Source organism: Microtus oregoni, unplaced genomic scaffold (assembly GCF_018167655.1).
Source record: "Microtus oregoni isolate MIOR12 unplaced genomic scaffold, Mior012 000018F_ref0000195, whole genome shotgun sequence".
Taxonomy (NCBI): Eukaryota; Metazoa; Chordata; class Mammalia; order Rodentia; family Cricetidae; genus Microtus; species Microtus oregoni.
The window spans coordinates 14278690-14296151 of NW_024543077.1; the positions used below are offsets into that span (position 1 = coordinate 14278690).

A 17462-nucleotide genomic window follows, 5' to 3' on the forward strand; every position below is an offset into this window, starting at 1 on the left:
TTTTACTGCTGAGAAGTACTCTAATATGTATACATTCCATACTTTCTTCATCCATTCTTCCATTGAAGGGCATCTAGGTTATTTCCAGGTTCTGGCTATTACAAACAATGCTGCTATGAACATAGTTGAGCATATACTTTTGTTGTATGATAAAGTCTCTCTTGGGTATATTCCCAAGAGTGGTCTTGCTGGGTCCAGGGGTAGGTTGATCCCGAATTCCTGAGAAACCGCCACACTGCTTTCCAAAGTGGTTGCACAAGTTTGCATTCCCACCAGCAATGGATGAGTGTACCCCTTTCCCCACAACCTCTCCAGCAAAGGTTATCATTGGTGTTTTTTGTTTTAGCCATTCTGACAGGTGTAAGATGGTATCTTAAAGTTGTCTTGATTTGCATTTCCCTGATCGCTAAGGAAGTTGAGCATGACCTTAAGTGTCTTTTGGCCATTTGAACTTCTTCTGTTGAGAATTCTCTGTTCAGCTCAGTGCCCCATTTTATAATTGGGTTGATTAGCCTTTTACGGTCTAGTTTCTTGAGTTCTTTATATATTTTGGAGATCAGACCTTTGTCAGTTGCAGGGTTGGTAAAGATCTTCTCCCAGTCAGTGGGTTGCCTTTGTGTCTTGGTGACAATGTCCTTTGCTTTACAGAAGCTTCTCAGTCTCAGGAGGTCCCATTTATTTAATGAGGTCCTTAATGTCTGTGCTGCTGGGGTTATACATAGGAAGTGGTCTCCTGTACCCAGTATTTTTCTTTTACTTGGAAAAAATGTCTTTTTTTCTGAAGCATACCAACTACTTCCATGAAACAGAATCATAACACCTTAGTATTTCAAATACTTTTATATTAATACATTACCTTTTCAAAAGAGGAAATTGATTTTAGCTGAACATGGGGATGCATGCCTGTAATACTAGCATTTAGGAGGCTGAGGCAAGAGGATTATTAGTTCAAGTGCAGCCTAGGCTCAGCAGCAAGACCCTGACTCAAATAAGGAAGGGCTGGGGCAGATAATGAAGGGAAAGGGGAAATAAAGAGGGAAGGAGGAAATTTCATTAATACTGACTCTATGATGCTGTTCATGAGTCTGATAAAAACATGGAGCCTAACAGAAGAAATCAAAATAGCACATATAGCAAATACCATTAACGTGGTGTAGATGTTTTTCTGCCATAACTTCTGTTAGAGAAGATATTTCTCACGTTTATTTTTCTTCGAGATGTTTAAATCCCAATTATTTAAATTTTCATGCATAATCTGAGAACACACTAAGAAGAGAAGTAGGTGTAACTACAGACAGATATTCTGGGATTCAAGTCGCATTCTAGACAATCTTTATAATAATTATTCAGGTTAAGGGTGCAGAGGTGTTACTGTGATAATAGATTTACATTTTTAAATATCAATGTTATGACTTTTTTTGTTTTTTCATGCTTCCTTAAAACTCCCAATGCAAGGTAGTTGGTAAAAGCAGGAATTTGTCTTCCCAACAGCAGGTGATAGAAATACCAATCTTCTCTCATCTTTCTGTCTTCCATATTCTTTATCTACTTCATCTGATAGTAAAGAATCAGACCCCTAATGGGAGGTCTAAACATCCCTCATTTTACAACCAGATCTAGGTTTCAGTTTCTTAACACTTTCTACATTCACCCAAAGTTGAGCAGGAAGAATTTCTGCATATCTCATTGCTTCACAGACACGCATGTGCACAGACATGCGTGCGCGCGCACACACACACACAGAGTGAGCGTTTGCCATAAGGGATGAACCTACACTGACACACTATTAACAAAGAAAGTACATGGTTTATGTTAGAGTTCATTTGGAGTATTGTCTTTATCAGACTCGGGGGTTTGCTACAACTGTAAAGGCATGTTTCTATTTCAGTACCACAGAGTCTTTGCCGCTATAGGAAACCCTGAACTCTATTCATTTTCCCCACCCCTGGTAACACTAATCTTACTGTCTCCAAAACCTTGCCCTTTACGGAATATCACTGTGGTGGATGGATGAGAGTGGTCCCTGTAGGTTCTTATGTTTGAATGCCTGCTCTCCACTTGGTGAACTATTTGAGAAGGGTTAGGTGTGGCCTGGTTGGAGATGGTATGTCACTGGGGGCAGGCTTCAAGTTTCAAAAGCCCAAAACATAATTTGCCTTCTGCCTTCAACTTGTAGATAAGGATGTAAGTTCTCAGCTACTGCTCCAGTGCCATGCCCGCCTGTCTGCCTGCTGCCATGCTCCCTTCCCTGATAACTATGGACACATCCTTTAAAACTGTAAGCAAGCCTCCAATCAAATTCTCTTGTTTTATAAGTTGCCGTGGTTATGGTGTCTCTTCACTGCAATAGAAAAGCAAGACAATCACAATGGCATAGTCTTACCACGCATACTGTAGATGGTTTTCTTTATGTAATAATATATATCTTGATTCTTCCCTTCTTTACACCAAATACAATTTCATTGTATGAGTTCACACAGTAGGGGTGCACACCTTTAATCCCAACACTTGAGAGGCAGAGGATTTGAGTTCAGTCTGGTCTACAAAACAAGTTACAGTACAGCCAGAGCTATATAAAAACAAAACAAAAACAACAAAAATTCCATTTAAGGATGTGCCTCTTTGTTTAGTCATTCACCTCAGCAGTTCTCAACCTGTGAGTCATGACCCTTTTTTTGGAGGGGGGGTCACATATCAGATATTCTACATACCAAATTATTCATGATTAATTATGAAGTAGCAAAGAAATAGTTTTATGGTTGGTGGGTCACCACAACATGAGGAACTGTATTAACGGGCCGTATCCTTAGGAAGGCTGAGAGTCACTTCTGGTTTACCTGCTGAAATAAATTTTGGTGGCATTCTGTTTGTCAACTGTGAATAAGGCTGCTGTAAATATAGTGTCCAGGCTTTGCGTGAAGTTAAGTTTACAGTTTATTTGGGCAACAGAACAAGGAAAGATTGCCTTTATCATATGAGGAAAATGTTATTTTGTATAAAATAAGACAAAGTGCTAACCTGTCTTCCAAGAGGCTACACCACTGTTAGCCCCAGCAGAGAACGAGCATTGTTTCTCCGCAGCCTTGATGGTAGGAGGAGTTGTGGCTTTGGTCGGGGGGCCGTTCTAACAGATGTATGGTGGTTATCCCACTACTTCTACATTCCCTTTAATTTTGAGAAATGGGTAAGCAAATAATGCTTACTACTGGTAAAAACTACATACATTTAGCTAAGAACCTAAGGATATATAACATTTTTCTAATTAACTGCCAATTGCCAGTGTGCTTTATTAGAGGAAATCTCTAAATTTTGGTAACCTTATTAGTTACCTGAAACTCGTTGTTACCAGTTTCCACAAAGTCCTCGGATATGAGAATATAAGTGAAAGCCAGGATTTTTCTTCTATTTATGATAGTTTCATATTGAAACAAGATCCTAACTAGTATTATTAATAAAAACCTGGAGTCAGATATTGGGGCAAAAGCTGAAAGATCAGAGAAGCAAAGAATGACCAAAGTCACTTTTTACCTCTCTGCAACCTCAGACCAAAAAGGGGCTGAGATCCTGTCTATGCCCCGCCTTATCACTTCCGGTCTCCTGTCTGTACAGACCTCCAGACCTAGCAGCTAGCTCTATCCTCTGATCTCCAAGCAAGTTTTATTGTCAAAACACAAAATGCCACACAACATCATATAGTATATTTTTACATATCTTGTCATATTTCTTGTCCCCCTTCTTTCTTGATCATCTACTTTTTTAACCCACCCAATGTCGTGTTCGTTCTTTCTCTTAAAAAGAAAAACACCCTCAAAAGAAACGTATAGTCCAAATTGTTGGCCATCTACTCCTGTGGACCAGGCCTGTCTTAGAGTATGGCTGACACATCCAATTTTCATTCCACTGAAAAAACTCAATTTCCCTTTCCCAAGAGCTGTCATTTGCAAACAGGGTGGGACTTTGTGTCCATGTCCCCTCCTTCTTGCTTAGATTTGAAAGACCAACTTTAAATTTTCTATCAACAATAGCAAAAAGAACGCAGAACATAACATATCTTGGCTTTATAAACAAGTTAGATGCCACTGAAGTCATAAAAAAGGAATCTACTGCCTAGGACCTGATTTTGAGATGGAGTCTATATAGCCTATGCTACCTCAGATTCCAAAGCCTTCTGCTACAGCCTCTTCACTGCCGAAATTAGTGTCCTGCTTGGGGTGCCTTAAACACAGCAAAAAAAGGGGCTTCTTTGGTGTTCTCATCAGAGTCTGCACTGTTTGCAGAGGACGGAGGTTAGGACAGAACCACAAATGGTCAGCGTCCAGAGTTAACTGACTGTGGAGTGCCCATCCCTGAATGGGACATTTATAGTGGAATCCCTAAACCAAGGCCAACTTGAAGATGGGGGCAGAGAAACTGAAAGAGCCAGGGCAAGGGGGAGACTGGTGTGAAATACCCATCACCCAGAAGCAAACCACTGCTCCAGTCAACATTCCAGCTTGGATGGGGTAAAGGCTTCCATCCCCAACTAAGGGACGACTGGCAGCCAAGGGTGCTGAGGGAAAGTCAGTTTCCTTCCTAAGAAAGACCGGATTGGTTTCCCATGTTCAAGAGCTCAGATCTACACACAAGGACATTTGAGCTACACAAATACTCGCGAATACACAAATACTTAATAGAATAACAGGACATGAATGTGATTTGAGCGGGGGATGTCAGGGGGAACACGGGTGGTGTTGGAGTGGGCAGGGAAGAGTGAATACGATCAAAAATGCATTTGATCACGTATGAAGATCTCAAAACCAAAGATGCAACTCCCTTAAGGAATCCGATTCCTAAAGATTTGCATGGGTGTCACACGGCTTTAATCCCGGCACACGGGAGGCAGACAGATCTCTTTGAGTTCGAGGCCAGCCTGGGCTACACAAGAGAGTACCTGGACAGGCTCCAAAGCTACACAGAAAAATCCTGTCTCAAAAAACAAAACAAAAAAAGGCACAGCGAGAGGGTTTCTATTTTGTTCATTTCTAAGGCTCCAGAGTATAGGGCTGCAGCCGGGGTAGAGCAACAGCACTGAACTTGAAATGCATCCAGAACCTTCGTTTCCTAAAAAGCGAGATCACAGTCAACGGAGACTACCTTTCCCCAAGAATTATAGCACCCGCCCAGACTCCAAGGAGCAGAGACGACACTGCTCGCGTCTGCACCCCCAGGCCCCCTCAAGCCGGCCCACAGCGCTCCCTCCTCTCCGCTTCGGATCTCCGGGAAGGGGCCAGAGGCAGATGGAGCAGAGACCTGCGCCTGGCTTTGCCGCAGCGGCAACAGCTGGACGGCGAGAGCCGCACAACCACTCGCTAAGGGAATGGCGACCGAGCCCTCGCAGCGCGCCGCCGAGGCCGGAAGTGACGTCGCGGGTGGCGCGCGGGGCCGCCCCACGGGAGAGGCGGGCAGAAGGGGGGTTGCTGGGAGGCGGGGGGCGGGGCGCGGCCGCGGCTCCGTTTCCGGTGGCTGCTTGCGCTCGCTCACCCCAGCTGCAGCCACTCTCTCCCGTGGCTGCTTCCTCCATCCTGGTATTTTTTGGAGCCTCCATCCTGGTTCTTCCAAAGTGCCCGGACCCAAAACAGGAAGTAAGTGCGATGGAACCTACAGGTCCGGGCCTCTGGCGCAGCCGCTCCGCCCAGTGAGACCGGGCCGGCCCCTTCGCAGGCCTTGGCTGCCGTCGGCCGGGCGCCGCGGGCGGGGTCGGAGCTCGGCCTTCGCCCAGTGGCCCCGGCGGCACGCCGCGCCCGCCACCTCCTTCGCCGGCCCGTGCGGGCGTTGTCGGTCGGGACCGCCGGGCAGGCGCCCGGGCGCCGCGGCGAGCCGGCGGCGGCGGAAAATGGCGGCGGGCTAGAGGATCCAAATGGCGCCGGGACCCCTGGGGGTGGGCCCGAGCCGCAGCGGACGGCGCCGGGCGCCCGCGGGAGTCTGCGTGTGAGGCAGCGGAGCTTCAAGCCTGCCTCAGCTGGGTCCGCCGTCGGGGAGGCCCCCTGGGCGGCCTGGGCGTGGGTGGGGTTGGCAGTGGGGGCGGGGGTCGCCCGAGCCCACTCGTGGCCCTGGGGCTCGGTTAGCCCGTGTGGCTCTCGCCAGTTGTAGGGCTCGACTGTAATCCGCGAGGGAGTCGTGGGTACTGGCCGGACCTTCTCTGTAAAGACCGCGGGACGTGGCCTGGGGTACGGGGGGAACCCTACCTAGCCCAGCCGAGAAGTCATTGACCAGATCGTGCCGAGCAAGCCTTAGGGGTAAAGCCTGTTTGGTCCTCTAGGAAGAAGTGTGTGTGTGTTTTTAGTTTAACTCCGAGAGAAGTGGTCCAGTGCCATCCTGTGCTCTAGGAAGAAGTGTGTGTGTGTGTGTGTTTAGTTTAACTCCGAGAGAAGTGGTCCAGTGCCATCCTGTGCTGTTGAATGATACAGCATATGTTTTCTTAGTAAAAGACCCAGTGTAGCTAAGGAAAGGGTGAGAAATACACTTCTCCCTTTCCCGGGCTGAATTTTCGCGATTGCTTTTGTCAGATCTTGTACCCCTTTCTGACAGCAAGACTTCCATTTGAGACTTTATAGAAAGAAAAAAGCATTTCAGTACAGCTTGAAATATTTCATGTCTTACGGTAGATACAGTGCAATTTGAGACTTTTATTAGAACTGTTTTTATTTTGTAATTAACTTGTGCCTTTAAGGCTGCAAATCAAGGAAGAAGAACCTTTGATTATGTTGAAAGTTTTATAAATATAAAGTCCATTTTCTTTTTCTTGTACTTAAGATTTCTTTAAGCTAGTTTCAAATGACTACTATTGTAACATTTAAAACTGCAACTATAATAACAAAACAAAGTCTGATTTTACTGTGATAAACTAGTGATAAATTATGTATATTTGGCTAAGATTAGAAAAATTTTTAATTGCACTTAAAAAAAATTTTACACTTAAGTTGGTGAGGGGCTAACAGTGCCACTCCACCCCAGTCAGGAGTTACATATAATAGTTTAGTCCTATATGGAAAAAATTGTTATGGTTAGGAGGGTCTTTATGATTTTATCCCATTACTTTACCTCTTTCCCCAGATGTTTTTGTGTACCACCAAACAAGCTAATGTTCTTCATTATTTTACTTGATAGGCTTGTCACAAACTATTGGTGGAATTATCTAGAAATTCTACTACCTGTTCTGAATCTGTTTTGTTGATTGCCATTGAGATAAATAGTAGAGCCCCCTGCTGCTTTTAGAAAAAAATGTTACTTTTTTCCCTTTGTCTTCAGCATTTATTCAGAAAGTCCCGAGCCTTGCATGCTTCTTAAGAATTTAAATCTGTATCTTTAGCAGTTTAGAGACTACATACAGCATTAACCTTTTTCTCTGAGTATTCAGGTTCTAATATTTTTAAATGAGGATATCAAAGTTTTGGACTTACAGTTTGAGCCTGACCGTAAAATGTGTCAGAGAAATAGTTCCTAATGACCTCCTGTGTTTCCTTTTTTAAAGTTGTGCTTGCCTGTGCCATTCTGTGTCTGTCCCTAACAAAGGACTTTGCTTTGTGTTTATTAAAGAGCACAGAAAATGTGGTATGGGAAAGAATGAGGATACCTTTTTATAGAAACAGTTTCACAAGGGAAGAAGTTGCTTTACTGACCCAGAATGACAAAACCAAACTTTGTTATGAAACTATATCTACGTTTAGCATCTAACATTTATGGTGACTATTTTTGTTTAGGGTTAGTTTTGACCTGTTGATTGTTTTCAGCAGATTATTATCACAGCATACACAAATTTTTCTGGGTCAGGGGCATGGACAAGTGCCTAATTCAAGATTAAAGTTATGCATTTAGTTTAGGTTGTAAAAGCTAATTGCATGTTAATCCAAGGCTTCATGAAGTTGGTTACTGTGTTTTCATAAAGGCAGGATTAAGCAGACTGAGCACACAGTAGGACAACAGACTAAGTCCATAGTCTTAAATGATCTCAGGGCATGTTATTAGCTTGGCATCAAGGTCTGGCAGAAGTTTAGTCTCTTCAAAGACTGGATATTTTCAGAAAGCTCCACAGATTTTGTCTTAGTCTATTGATGCAGTGACTTAAATTAACATCTCTGAGGATACATACACCTAACAAAAAACAAACATCCCTAAGTATGTATATCTTGACTGTAGATATTAGACTAAGGATAGAGCCTGGTGCTTTTGAAAGTATTAGAGAACTGGGTGACTTACTTGAAGCTTTGATCTGTGTTGCAAGCACATCAAAGCTTTAGATAAGCATTGGTGTTGGGGAGGGTTCAGTGGTGTCCCACGTTAGCCCACAGATCAGCGTCTACTCCACATAACTGAACTTCACATAGAGCCTTGGTAGAGGCCGTCTGCTTAGTACTGCCTTCCTCAGTCTGGGTTCTCATTTTACTGTGATTACATTCTCTTTCTGCCATAGGTGTTAGAGCGTTCTCTGCTTGAAAAGACTGGGAATTCATAAACATAAATGCTATGCCGTTTAACAAAGGTAGTCTGTAACTAAGCCAGATGCTTACTGAAGCCCAGAGGCACGTGAAGTTGTTGTCCTGTCTCCGTTTATCTTAATGGTGGTTTTTATTTTGTGAAGAGAATTCTTGTAATAAAAATTAATAAAATCACAAGGTTTGTCTGTCTTGATACCATAAAGGTAAATTGGTTCAGTTTCAATAAAAGGAACCTATTGTGTCTGCAGTTTTCAAGTTTATGGGGAGGTAGCCCGGTCCATGATTATCCAGAGAGAAGCTGTCAAGAAGAAGCGTATTGGAAGGGCCTGTGTAAACTTATATTTATTAAAGGATCGTTTTGGCTGTGTATTCAGTCAGCCCACTCCTTCCAGCCTTGGTGTCTAGAGCTATTGTTCCCTCTCTGTAAGGCTTTGTGCAGAGGAAATGTATATTAGGTCTATTCGCTGCCTGATGTGTTTTAGTATTTGTTAAGAAAATGTGATTTTTCAATAAACTAAAGAACTTGGTGATAATTTGTATTTAAAAATCAGATGGTGTATTACAAAAAATGGTGTTTTGAAAGGATACTATCTTACAGTGTAACCAAACACATAAGCTCTTAGATCAGATAGGCAGTACAGTTTTATTGCCAGGTATGAAATCTTGACCCTCCAGATGATCTGTATTACCATATAATTCACTTTATTCAATTACAGCATCATTGATAATTGAAGCATTACATTAAACTCCATTAACAAATTTACTGATACTTTATGATGTGTAGTATTTGTTTACTATCTTTTTGTTGTTTTTGTTTTTCAAAACTGTTTCTCTGTATAACCATCCTGACTGTCCTGGAACTCGCTCTGTAGATTAGACTGGTTCCAACCTCACAGAGATCACCTGCCTCTGCTTCCAGAGTACTAGGATTAAAGACAGACACCACCACCATCTGGCTGTTTACCATTGTTTAGTGAAGCCATTAATCATGTACCTTAATTTAATACTCTTTATCTTAATCTACTTTACAAACTTTCCCATGAAGTTACAAAAGTGTTCCCAGGGGTTCAGAGCTGTTACTGCTAGCAGGGGATCTTTTGCTCTGCCTGGATATGAGTCCTGGGTAGGCAAGGAGACTCTTCCATTGCCAGCACTGCTGGTCCTGGAGTAACCAAGACCTAGGGTCTGGACTGACAAACCAAATGTATAACAGTTATGAGCCCCGAACAATATAGTTCTATTGCTCCAGGCTTTTATTTTAACACAAGACTGAAGCTCTACTAGGCCATCAGGTTAGAAGTTCATTGCTCCTGGCATTAACTATCAGTGGCCCCAGAACACAGCAGCTTTTGTAATCTGTAGGTTTGGGCAGTCTTAAACGGCAGAGGCAGGTAATGCTCTTAATAGTAGAGCTCGCTTACAGATTTTGGGTGCTGAGACCCTTGACTAGAGCAAAGATGAATGAGATCTTCATCCTGATGACAGTGACTAGTGTTGACAGTTCTCAATGCCCAGAAAGTTTGAGACCCTTGGCAGCTTCCTGGGACTCTCCTCATGTCTTGATGGCCCTTGGTGGCTCTCATCTCTGCTCCCTGTTATTTCTGCCATTAACTCTGGAACCCTTCAGGTCTCCTTACTTCTGACTGTCACTGCCTCCACTTGTGCCTGGACTTTTAATTTTCCCTTTTTTGTGTGTAACCAACTGAGCTTGTCCTAGTTAACATAAAAAGTAAGAGAAGGACACTGGAGAAGCGTTTTATTGGACCTAATGATGCATACAGGTGGTAGCAAAGGAGCACATCTCGCAGCAGCCCATGCAAACACAGAAATGTCTGTGCTAGGCAGGGCAAAGCCCCTTATACAAATGACGAACTCTGCTGATAGCCACAACAGGCCTTTAGCTGGACCACCAGGGGAGGTGCTCCCCTTGTGGCCTGGATAGGAACAGCTGTGGGGACACGGGGAGTTCATCAAAGCTTGTGATGGCCAAAAGTTTGGAGGTTGTACTTGAGCAAGCAGGTTGGTTTCTGAAAGCACCTATCTGTAGAATGTTGAATGGTGCCATAACTCATTTAGCTGGATATGCAGTTGGCAGTCCTTTGCTCCGAGTAATAGGGGCACTAGAAGACGGGTCTAACATTTGTCTAATTGGAGAGTCAAATTGTTTACACTGCCTACATCTTGAGTTAGTTGAAGGAAAAATAACCATTGAAAAGGATGCTTACAGTGTACATTTACCCTTACAATTAATGGTGCTTCACAATGCTTAACTCTTAACCCTATGCCCCAAGGCGAGGTGCTGCCATCTGATTCACTTCAGAACCATTTCTAAAGCATTCTTCAAGTGCAGAGTGTTCCCTGCTGGAATAGTCAGTACTCCTGAAGATGTTACTCTTGCCATAGTTTGGTGAAAGAGGTGGCTGGCTACTTTTTGCCCTTATCTAAAGAGTCTGCCTGAGGCTAAAGTGAAGAGTTTAGGATTGATTGCTTGGAAGAAATTGTAGTATGAATAATAAAAACCCCGAGACAGATATTGGGGTTCAAGCTGAAGATCAGAAAAGCAAAATAGCCAGCCATTGAGATTTCTTACCTCTACCAAGGCTCAGACAATGGGGCAATCCTGCAATGCTCTCCACCAACCTCAGACTCACTCTGCTGAGTTCCTGTCTCTTCCCATTTATATTCTTCTCTGCCCAGCTATATAGCTCCTGTCTCCACCTCTTTAGTGCTGGGATTAAAGATGTGTGATCCCTAGTGCTGGGTGCACCTTTCTGTGAGCTGTTCCTCTTTTAGACAGATTAAATCTTGTATAACCCAGGGTGGCTTTGAACTCACAGAGATCTACCTGCCTTTGTCTTCCAAGTCCAAGGATTAAAGGTGTGTGGCACCATTCCCTGGCCTGTATGGCTCACTAGTATGACTACTTTGCCCTCGATCTTCTATTTATTAAAACACAATATACCACTGTAAGAAATCTCAAGACAGCCTAGTATAGACTGTTCTGGATACTGGTGGTAACTATAATGAAGATATATAATGAGAAGGAGCGAGCTGAGCAAGGAAAAATACTTGAGAAAAAGGACACCAGGATGTGGGATGGAGCTAAATCCTCTGTTTGAGGAGGTAAATGGATTAAGAGATGTTATAAACAGAGTGGTGATCTCAAGGCAAGATCTCAGCCCAGCTTAGTTTCCAATTTGTGAAAAGGGACTGAAGAAAAGCTTGGGAGCTGAGTGTGCTAGGGCACACCTTTAATCCCAGTTCTAGGAAGGCAGAGAGTTTGAGGTCTCCTTTGTCTACAGAGCAAGTTTCAGGACAAGCAATCTTAGTTGGTGAAAGACAGCTGGTGAAGATTTAATTGAACAAGCATGCCATGTTCCAACTTCAGCCAGCAGCAGAACTTGACAGCTTCAGCCACTTGTTTCTGATTTTAGAGTTAAGGATAGGAGGAAGGAGTTAAAAAATAAAGCCCTGAGGCCAGGCATGTGTCAGGGTGTCTCTGAATGGAGGCCTAGTATAGAGGTACAGCCTGGATTGCCTTGGACCCCAAGATATCAAACCAAATATTCCCGAGTCATGGGTTACCTGTCGAGGAGAGCTGTTAGCAGGGAATGGAACCAGCCCAAAGAAGGAAGTGTGTTAGAGTCAATAAAGCTTAACAGAGCTGGAAGAGTTGGAGATCTAAAGAACATTTTACACCAGCCATGGGGCTGCAGAGTTGGGAGTTTACTTGGCTGGCTTTTGGTCTTGCTTTTCACCAGTATTTCTTCACTGTGCTCCCTTCCTTGTGTTTCAGAATGGTAATACATATCCTATGCCATTATGTTGAAGTATATGATCTGCTTTTTGGTTTTGATCTTTATAGGGGGATTACAGTTGAGATTGCCATGTGTCTCAAGAGACTTTGGACTTTGAAACAAGTTTGAGATTGGGATAGCCTATGGGGATTTTTGAAGTTGGATTGAATGTATTTTTGCATTGTAATACATCAATAAGCATTTGGGGCCACGGAGTGGAATGTAGTGGTTAGAGAAAAAAAAAATGACTCCCAAAGGGTACTATTAGGAGGGGTGGCCTTGTTGGAGGAAGTGTGTCACTGTGGGGACAGGCTTTGAGGTCTCTTTTGCTCAAACTTACATCAGTGTTATTGTCAGTCAACTTCCTGTTTCCTGCACGATGTAAGACTCTCAGTTATTTCTCCAGTACCACATCTGCCTGCATACTGCCATGTTCCCCTTCATGATGGTAATGGATTGAACCTCTGAAACTGTAAGCTAGCCACCCCGATTATATGTTTTCTTTATAAGAGTTGCCATGGTCATGGTGTCTTTTCACAACAATAGAAACCAAACTAAGACACTGATATGTGTGTGCGTGTGTGTAAACTGAAAATCTGGAAGGTAATTATTAAAATGTTAAAGAGAAGTGGATGATTGTTAATACTATGTTGATTCAGGAAATCTCAAAAATTAAATATGTTCTTGCTGCATTAAGTTACAACTCTCTGTGGTGTTCTGTATTTCCCATTTTAAGAATATCCTCTTAGTGAGTTTTCCTGTGCCATATAACTGCATTCCATTTTCCAGTTTTGAAGCTAAACAATCTCTGTCATGTAGCGTCAGACAGACTATGTTGCCTCCAGCTTCTCATGATCACCACCAGTAGTGTGTGCTTAGATAGAGTTGACTTCTAAAATAGGAAGAAATGACATTTTTTTGATTTTTTTTTTCCTTTTTCTTTTAAGATTCTTGACACTTAGCTGCCCCAAAATTTATACCCGATGGACATGTGACCCTCAGAACTTTAGGTCAATACTGAAATGAAGAGGAGCATGAGCAACTTAATTCTTTTTTCATTTTGACTTTAAAAATCAAATGTTACTTTGTCGTACTTATCCCTTCTTGTTCCACCAGGTTATTGTAGCCTAATAAGTCGGATTACCTTGGGTCAGCATGGTGACAGAAACATGCCAGTACTAGGAAGGCAGAGCCAGGGCGGCCTGGGCTCCATCGTGAGACCCTACTACGTGCCTCCCTCCCCCGTCATCTCTATTTGGAACTATAAGTGAAAGGTTTATCTTTCAAACGCGAGCATATGTAAGAATAAATGCTTTATGCCATTTACGGGTTCTTTTTTCTTGGGTTCATTAAGGTATTTGTTGTTTCAAGCTAATCCATCAAATGATGGGAATATAGCAGAATGTCAGTTTGCCAGTTAAAATGTTGTCCGTCTTTCCTTCATCGTGTTCTTTCATTTTTAATTGGTATAAAAGTGAGACCACCGATGATTTGGTAAGGGTCTGAGCAGGTTCCAAGTAGTGTTGGTGTGAAAGGGTTCCAATGTCAAGCATGATTTTTCGTCTAATGAGTTTGAATAAAAGCACTAAATGACTAATTAGATTTATTCATCAATATCTGTCTTTGTAAAGCCATAAATAATCTTTTAACACTGTGTTGAGCCCACTTCCTTCTCCTATTCTCTTTATCTTCAAAGTGAGTCTTCTGTATGTTGGTTTCTCTGTTTGCCATCTGCTCCCAGTCCACTAAAATTACTTCTTAAGGTAATGCGTGTTCTCCATATTGCCAGACCAAATAAATACTCCGTCATCTTACTGACAGTTAATCATTTTAATGCCCATTGAGCATGTCTCAGTTTTCCTTCTGTATCACCAGCTAGTCCTCAGTCTCCTCTGTTTTTCTTCCTGTTTGCTCTTTTTTTTAAAGATTGATTTATTTTAGGAGTCTTTTTGCCTGCATGTATGTCTGTATACTACTAGGCAAGTAGAACGTGCTGGATCCTAGAACTGATTACAGATGGTTATAAGGCGCCATGTGGTTGCTGGGAACTGAACCCAGGTCCTCTCGAAGAGCATCAGATGCTTGCTCTTCACCTAAGCCAGCACCTTGTCTGCCTCTTGACTTCCATAGTAAGGGTGCTCTCGAATTAGGATCTCAGCCATCTTCTCCAATTTCTAGGTGTCTTTAAAAACAACTTGCATACCTATTTTTAAGATAAAATTGGGTATTTTAGAGATGTGAATAAGTCATTATGAAAGAGCACGTGAGCTGGAAATGTTAGTTTTTCATAGGAGATAAGTTTGCACAATGGTTCCAAGGTCTACCATAACCACTGTATATCTCAGTCTATGTTTTCAGAGGACAACTAACTGGGGAGTGACAGCTTGGGTTGAGAAACTTCCTATGAGCTCTTACGTTATCGCACTGGACTGGTTTTGAGGCTGACTTCCATAAAATGTACTCAGAAGAAAGTTGTGCCTCTGTTTCACTCCTCGGGGTGAGGCATCAGAGGTGTGAGGCCAGCATGCAGCAGCATTATTTCCAGTGCTCAGATACTACTTGTTCTTGTTTGTATTAAGCCTTTTGTGATGCTGTCACTGTTTCAGAGTGCTGCAGATGCACAGGCATGGAGGAGAAGCAGTCTGGATGACCTGGGAGTGATGCTGCTGGCCAGAGCACGGAGACGTGATTCTATGGGAAGGGCTGTAGCTAATCCATCCGTGGTCTAGGTAAGCCCGCTTTACTGTGAAAACCCACCCAGTGGTTGACCCTGCTGCATCATGATTCCCATTCTTCTTTATCTTGAAAATTGTGGTCTTTTGTATAGTAAACCTATGTTACTCATTGGATCTTTACCATGTAAATATGAATGTAGTTGTCTGTGTTGCCAAAGTATTTTTTACCAAATGCTTGTTTAAATAGTAACCGGTGTGTAAATGGACTAATACCTATATCAAATACTGAATGATTAATTAAGCACACACAAGACTTTTGTCTATATTAATCGGTAAAGGTATGTGAGAGAAACACTTTTGAGACACAAACTGATTTGTAAAATGCTAAAGATATCAACCATGTCATTGGTAGCAGTATATTTATCCAGCCACAAGATAGTGACTGTGTTCTAAGACTCCAATTCTTCAGTCTGTGTTAAATATAAAGCAGCAAGTAAGGACACTTTAAACACACATCAAAAAAAAAAAGCTCGGGGATGGTGATGCCTTTGATCCCAACAGTTGGGAGGCAGAGGCAGGCAGATCTTCTGTGAGTATGAAGCCAACCTGGTCTACAGCGCAAATTCCAGGAAAGCCCTGGCTGTACACTGAGAAACCCTGTCTCAACAAACAAAAATGTAGGTTCCAACCCCATTACTACTAACTACAGAAATGTTTGGTTGATGTTCTTATTTTTCAGGTAACGGCTTAAATACTCATAATAGGGTTTTATGAATAATGATTATTAGATCAAGATGGAAGTTTTGCTTAATTTGCTAAAGATAGCAGGTTTGGAATCTAGTTCAGTGGCAGATCATTGGCCGAATATAAATAGGAAGGTCTGAGTTCAATCACCATTGTGTCCGCCTTAACAAACAAAAGAGTCAGATGGCAGAAAGCTTGTGAGAACATAGTACAAAAGCTACCGGTAAAAATATTAAAAATTGCTAAGAGTTCTGCTGATTAACAGCTTCAACTTTTTTTTTTTTTTTTTGGCTGTAGTTAAAAAAATAACTGTAAAAGCAAAGAAAGGGTATTGCTGCAACGAAATTCCTTACTAAATGGATTTGAAGGGCTTTTTGCCTGAAGTCAGAGTGCTGTCCATCACAGTAAAGAAGACACGGTAGCAAGAGTGTGGGACAGCTGGTCACATGCATCCGCATTCTGTCTTCAGTGGGAAGAGAGAAACACCATAGTGCTGCTGAGCAGCTTTCTCTCCTCTTAGTCTGAGCCCCTGCCCACGGGGTTACGTCTGTTTTCCCAACTCCTCCTTATAACCATGCCTACAGGCTTCTCTGTGGCGGTTCTAAATTTCAAGGTTAGTCATCACAGAAAGTTAATATTGTAAGAAAGTTGTTGTGAGTTAATCTGGGTTGGTCAGATTCTTGTAGGTTATTGAACCTGGTTCTAAATAGTGGTTATTGAAAGGTGGTTTCTGAAATCTGAACTCCTTTGTAGTTTCTTATGAAGACTAAGCAGATACCTAGATCGATTTCATGTACTGTCTGGAAAGATTATTTTATTTTAAGTCCTTAAGTAGCCTCTTCTCATGCAGATTTGAGTATGAGCACAGTTGAAGAGGATTCTGACACAGTAACAGTAGAAACTGTGAACTCTGTGACGTTTACTCAGGACACAGACGGGAACCTCATTCTTCATTGCCCTCAGAATGGTAGGAGACTTTGCTGACTATAATTGAAACTGGGGTGTCTCAATTCCATTGTCTTGTCACCTACACACATAGTTCTGGTATCTCTGGATTTTAGATTAATCTTAATTTATATGTTGTGTTTTATAAATACCTTAATATTTTTTATTCTAGTAGCCATTTTTATATGGGATGTAAGTCTCTGAAGATAGTGGAATAGCTATAATACATTTTTATATTATTTGTTACTAGAGGTATATTTGACACATTAGAAAGAACACTGAGAAGTAGTTCTGCGAGTGATTGATGCTAATATAGGAAATAGGATTTTATGTGACTGATCAAGATTTATATAATCCTTCTGGTGAATTAAGATTCAAAAGTCTGTGAAACATGATTTTTTTTGTACGTGTGTATGTGTGTTCATTCTTTACTAATCTTTCTGTCTTATTACTCTGTAGTCTCTATTATTTCACTCAGTCATTTTAGCTATCATCTACCTATTTTGATAGTTCATATTTCTGTCTTTATAACTAAATTTTGCATGTCCCAAGCAGTTCTTTCCACACACTTCCCAGACTGCACTTTACTTCCTACTTATAGTCTGGTCATGGTTCAGAATACGCTAATATGCTGTTATTATGCTGCTGTAAACTTGGTTTGTCCCTGTTGTGGATCCCCCTTTGTCAGATCAGATTCTCTTTCTCATCTGCCTAACTCTGGCCTTTTGTGCAGTTTTTCCATTTCTTAGTGCTGTTTTGAAAGCTTACAATGATTTTTGGGCACTTTTGCTACTTCATTTTCTTCTGCTAGCCTTCTCTTCTGCCAC

General features: G+C 42.1%; 1 protein-coding gene across 6 annotated transcripts in view; it reads left to right on the forward strand.

The window, feature by feature from the left end:
• Nucleotides 1-5480: 5480 nt before the first annotated feature.
• The window catches only part of LOC121458875 (cyclin-D-binding Myb-like transcription factor 1), a 46187-nt gene continuing 34205 nt past the window's right edge, over nucleotides 5481-17462 (forward strand). For 2 of the 6 annotated variants that reach the window (XM_041668224.1, XM_041668230.1), the window contains exons 1-3: nucleotides 5481-5621; nucleotides 14878-15000; nucleotides 16541-16657. In XM_041668224.1, the coding sequence (XP_041524158.1) occupies nucleotides 16549-16657 (109 nt within the window). In that variant the 5' untranslated portion in view covers nucleotides 5481-5621; nucleotides 14878-15000; nucleotides 16541-16548. Of the gene's footprint in view, nucleotides 5622-5842; nucleotides 6003-6069; nucleotides 6276-14763; nucleotides 14783-14877; nucleotides 15001-16148; nucleotides 16304-16540; nucleotides 16658-17462 lie in introns of those variants that run through there. The other 4 variants (XM_041668225.1, XM_041668228.1, XM_041668227.1 and 1 more) reach the window with 4 other exon arrangements.